At 16.2% G+C, this 5,808-nt stretch overlaps 2 protein-coding genes across 2 annotated transcripts; one reads left to right on the forward strand and one right to left on the reverse strand.

Annotated features, from left to right (window-relative positions):
* Positions 1-738: 738 nt before the first annotated feature.
* On the reverse strand, positions 739-1,512 carry PRSY57_1015500 (hypothetical protein; the record flags this gene model as incomplete). Its single annotated transcript, XM_012907744.1, has 1 exon — positions 739-1,512. One exon carries the CDS (start codon positions 1,510-1,512, stop codon positions 739-741), a length of 774 nt encoding a protein of 257 aa, XP_012763198.1.
* A 1,784-nt stretch (positions 1,513-3,296) lies between these two features.
* On the forward strand, positions 3,297-4,979 carry PRSY57_1015600 (hypothetical protein; the record flags this gene model as incomplete). Its single annotated transcript, XM_012907745.2, has 1 exon — positions 3,297-4,979. The coding sequence occupies one exon, from the start codon at positions 3,297-3,299 to the stop codon at positions 4,977-4,979; it is 1,683 nt and encodes a 560-aa protein (XP_012763199.2).
* Positions 4,980-5,808: the final 829 nt, after the last annotated feature.

Genomic DNA, 5,808 nt, shown 5'->3' on the forward strand with positions numbered 1-5,808 from the left:
AAAAAGCATAGAAAAGAATAAAAAACAATACAAAACAATACAAAAAAAATTATAACAATTTACAAAATTATAAAAAATTGTGTTCTATTAGGGATAATTAATTAAAAAAAAAAAAAAAAAAAAAAAAAGCATACTAAGAAAATTAAAGGAATAAAGGTATAAATAATAATAATAAGTGTAAATGTAATGAATTGATATATGATATGATACATGTGTTAACCTTTTATTAATTAAAAATATTTTGTTTCTTCTTTTAAATTGCTTTTATACTTTTAATATATATATATATATATATATATATAAAATTGTGTTCATAATTACATTTCAGGAATATATTTATGTTTCAATAAAGTTATGAATATAATTATGATGATTTACATATGTATTATTTTTTTGTTGCTAAACCTCCTTTAAAATTAAAATGCATTTATGTACTTATATTGTTCTTTATTTTAATTAAGTGGAACATTGTTTGGCGCTTATTAAATGTAAATATAATTCATAAGAATTTTATAAATGTTTTCCAAAATGTATATTTATATATATATATATATATATATATATATATATTCAATATTTTCTTTGAAAAAAAAGGAAACAAAAAGTATGTTAAAATAAAACAATTATTAATATTATATATATATATATATATATATATATATATTTATTTATATTTATATTTATTTATTTTATATACACATATGTTCATTTATATATATATATTTTTTTTTTTTTTTATTATTTCCCCCCACAACAGCAACATTTGAAAATTTTAAATATAATGGTAAAAATCAAATTTATTATTTTTTTAAAGAATGAAAAAACTAGACGAATAGCAATATAACATAAAATTAAAACTCCTATACATTTTAATAATTTAATTATAATTAACTTTTTAATTTCTGCAGCATTAGGATTATCATTACCATTTCTTAAAGACGTATGTTCTCTTTCACCAGTTGTATAACTTTGCTTATATCCCTTAATTAAGAAATTAACAGCATTAATTATAAATTTGCTATTTTTTATTAACTCAACATTACTTGCAAAATCGTCACCTAAAAACTTTTCCTTATATATATCTTTATCGTATTCTTTATCATTAGATGAATGAGAAAGTTCTTCATTTTTTATTTCTTCATTATTATTTAATAATTCTTCTGTAGTATAATTTCTATTATGTTCCTTCTCATTTGCTTCTATTATATTTATATTATCATTAGGAACAGATGATGTAATAATTCCATGAGAGTGTATTTTTTCTTTATTTATACTTTTTGCAGATACTGAAAAAAATTTTAAGTTAAAATAATATATTATACAAATAGACAGAACAATTAATAATTTATATATTTTTCGCATTTTTTTTTTTTTTTTTTTTTTCATCTTTTTAAGGGAATGGTCTTTACAATCATACACACAAATATTATTTTCCATCACAATAAAATGGAAAAATAAAAAATAAAGAGCAAGAACTATAATTAGGTCTAATATAGCAATGAATATTACCATATGATTAATTACCACAATTGACAAAAAAAAAAATAATAAAATATTATTACATATATATTATATATCTATATATATATATATATATATATATATATATATATATATACATATATATATGTATGTATAATATATTTTGTTATATATATTTTTATTTATTTATTTTATTATTTTATTTTTTTTTTTTTGTTTTCCCTCTTTTCCTTTTGTTAATGTAGATTAATTGATCTCTTGAAAGTAAAGAAGACATTTTTAAAAAATTTCCAAAAAAAATTATATGTAATAAATTTATGAATTGGCTATAATATATATAATTTTAGTTTGTCTAATTTTATTTTATTCAATAAATTAAGGAATTTATATATTTAAAAAAGTGTGTTATAATAAAATATTTATGGATAATATATATAATATTAAACAATCACAAAAAGAAACACCTATATTATACATCTATCTATATATAATATTATTATAATAATATGAATCTTATATTTCATTATTCTATTTAATATAGTATACATAATATTGGGATATAGGAATTTTATAAAATTTATTGATATATATATTATATAGGTTTATCTCTGAAAATATTTTTTTACGTAGGAATAATATTATTAGTGAAAGGAAAAAAAATTATTTTCGTTTATTATTTTTATTTTTTGAGAATAGAACAACATCATATCTAAGTTTAAACGTGTAAAAATTTTTCACCATTTTATTTTTTCTACTTCATATATATGTATTATTATATATATATATATATATATATGTATATTTTTTTCATATACATATAATTCATTAAAATTTTATATAACAGTGTTATTTATTTTATATTTTTTGTTTTTAAATTATATAATAATTCAGAAAAAATGGGCATTATAATTATATTACATTTTTTCTAAACATGAATTTTTTTAAGAAATATATGAATTTGTAAAAAAACTAAAGCAAAGAAAAAATTCAATTTATTTAAATTAATAGGACGAATTTTATTGCAATTATAAATTCTTTTTTAATATTATTACAATTTTTGGATGAAAAAAATATATTTCTATATATAAAATAAAATATTTGGGATTCTAATTATATATAGATAATAATATTATATATATGTATATATAATATATATATATATATATATATATGTATATATAATATATATAAATATATATAATATATTACAATACAAATTAAAAAATTTTGCGAATTAAATTTTTTTTTTTTTTTTTTCTTTTATTTTATAAGAATAAATCAAAAAAAAATTTAAGACTAATTTGGAATTTATTTTTTCTATAATATAATTTTTTTTTTTTAAGTTATATGATATTATATATATAATAAATATATATCATAATTTCGAATATATATAATTTATAATATATAATTATTATATTCAGTAATTATGGTTTTAAAAAAAAATAAAAACTGATTTGATAATAATAATTATATAATTATATATTATATATATATATATATATATATATATGATTTTATTTTTATTTGTAAAATTATTTATTTTACATTTGTTGGTATATTTATTAATGAAAGAAATTTTATAAATTAGATTTATATGTATACATATATATAAATATATATATATATATATATATATATTTTTCTTTACTTTTTTCCATAAAAATTATATATTCTTATATATATATATATATATATATATATATATATATATAATACAAATAACATATATTAGAAAGAATATTTTTATAGTCCTGTACTTTATATTATATGTCCTTTTTTAATGAACATAATATTATATATATAATAAAAATATGAGTAAAAATGATTTTAACAATAGGATTTTAAATAATTATGAAAAACAAAAAGTTCTTGAAGAATCAAACAACTATTTAAAGATTTTGTCACATAATAAAAATGTATCTAGTAATAATAAGAATAATATAAATTTGCGAAAAGATGAAGAGGATGTAGGAATGACGTCTATAGAAGAAAAAATATGTTTTGATGAAAAGATTGAAGTTGAAGAAGTTTTTACTCTTGAGATATTAATAAAAATATTGAGTAAAATATTTTTGAAGGGTAATTATTCTTTAACAAAAGATGATATAAATATTACAAATTGTAAGGTTATGATATTTGAATCTAAATATCATTTAAATAATACAAATGATGAAGTGGAAGATTTTATTAATATGTTATTTTATTTTCAAAATAAGAATTATTTAATATTTATAATATATTGTTTAAATAAAAAAAATATAGTTTATTTAAACTTCTTTAATCCATTATTAAGTGAGAAAGAAACCATCGAAGCTTTTAATTTATTTTTTATGAACAATTTTTTTCCACATATTATTTTAGGATTAAACAATGGAAGAATTCTTTTATATAACCATGAAGGTATAATGTGTATGTATAATAAATTTGTTGAATACAAATTAAAAAATATTTTTATTGAAAATCAAAAAGATTACATTTTATTTTTATATGAAAATAATATAATTGTTAATTCAAATATACATTTAATTAAAAGGGCGTTAGAAACCAATTCTAAAACTTTGCCCTATGATTATATGTTTACAATAAATAAAAATATTTCCTTAAGTCATATAATATTGAGATGTGATAATTCTTATGATTTATTAAAAAAGGAATTATATACTATGTATAATAAAGAAGATTTAATGCGTTATATAAATGATAATATAAATACAAATCCAAATACATATAGTGGTAATATTAACTATATTATCACATCTAAAACTATAACTTTGTCTATTCTAAATATTATAAAACCAAACACACCAAATGATTTCCTAAGTAGAAAAGAAAATTTTAGTACATCTGAGAAATTAAGTTCAAAAATTAATAATTTTATAAAAAATATTTTTACCAAAAAAAATGAAAGTGCACCAACATCTTCTGCATCATCAGCTTTACCATCTTCTCTATTAATTAATCAAGTAGATTATAATATGAATAGTAATAATACTAGTACAAATGATATACTTAATTCAAAAATTGTTCATTCATTTAATGATTCTAAAAGACAAATAATAGACATATGTATATGCCCGTGGAATACAAACTTATTATTAGCTTTAGATAATTTAGGAAGAATTTCCTTATTTAATTTATCTACCTTAAATATTTTGTACATGTGGAAAAGTTATAGATCAGCATTTATGAGCTTTATACAAAAACAAAATTATAATTGCTTTCGTCGTCAGAACAAAAAAAAATTTCAAGATGCACCATTCAATCAATTTGATAAAGGAATTTTATTTTATTTGAAAAATAGAAGCTTAATAGAAATCTGGGATTTTAAAACATTGAATAAAATATATAGTGTAAGAACATATGAGTGTCCAATCTTTTCAAAACTATTTTTTGGTGAAAATAACGTACCCAATAAAGTCATTCTTTTTAATTCAAGTCATCATGTATTTTTAATGAATACAAATTTTGAGTTGTTGTATTTAAAATGGGTCTAAATTCTTTTTTTTTATTATTTTATGTTATACACACAAGGAAAAAAAATAAAATAAAATAAATAAAAATAATAAATAATTAACTAAAATAATCATCATTATTATTATTATTGATGTACATTTAATATAATATATATATATATATATATATATATATATATATACATATACTTTGGAAATTTATTAGTTATATATTTTTTTTTTTTTTTTTTGAACATACCAAATTTATAAATATATACTTGATTATAAAAATTATTATTATTATTATTATTAAAAAAAAAAAAAAAAATTAAATTAAATATTCAGTTCTACATATAAATTATTAAAAGAAAGAATCCAAAATTTTAATATTGAAAGGTGTATATACTATTTGTAGATTACTTCGTAGGCATAGGATTATCATTACATTCTATTTTTCAATCATCAATTTTTTATGAATGTCAATACATATAACATTAAAATTAAGGTTCATGTATATATAACCGATTCTACATTATCTCCTATCCCTTTTACATCTCAATATATAGCCTCAGTAGTTGTATCAATTCTTCCGACTATTATATGCATACCATTTCTAATACTTTTTCTATAATAAATGTTTAAAAATAAAGCATTAAAAAAATATAAATATTTATATATAATAATTTATTATACATTAATGAGATTTAAGATAAGAAATATCCGCTTAAAATAAATTAATATTCTAATAAAGATTTATAAAATAACACTGCTTGTAAAATTTTTTGTAGTCTCAGATATATTTATTCAGTACAATAAATAATAAGCATTTTTTGAATATATATGTACAAAAAAAAAAAAAAAAAAAAAAAAA

Source organism: Plasmodium reichenowi, chromosome 10 (genome assembly GCF_001601855.1).
Source record: "Plasmodium reichenowi strain SY57 chromosome 10, whole genome shotgun sequence".
Classification (NCBI taxonomy): Eukaryota; Apicomplexa; class Aconoidasida; order Haemosporida; family Plasmodiidae; genus Plasmodium; species Plasmodium reichenowi.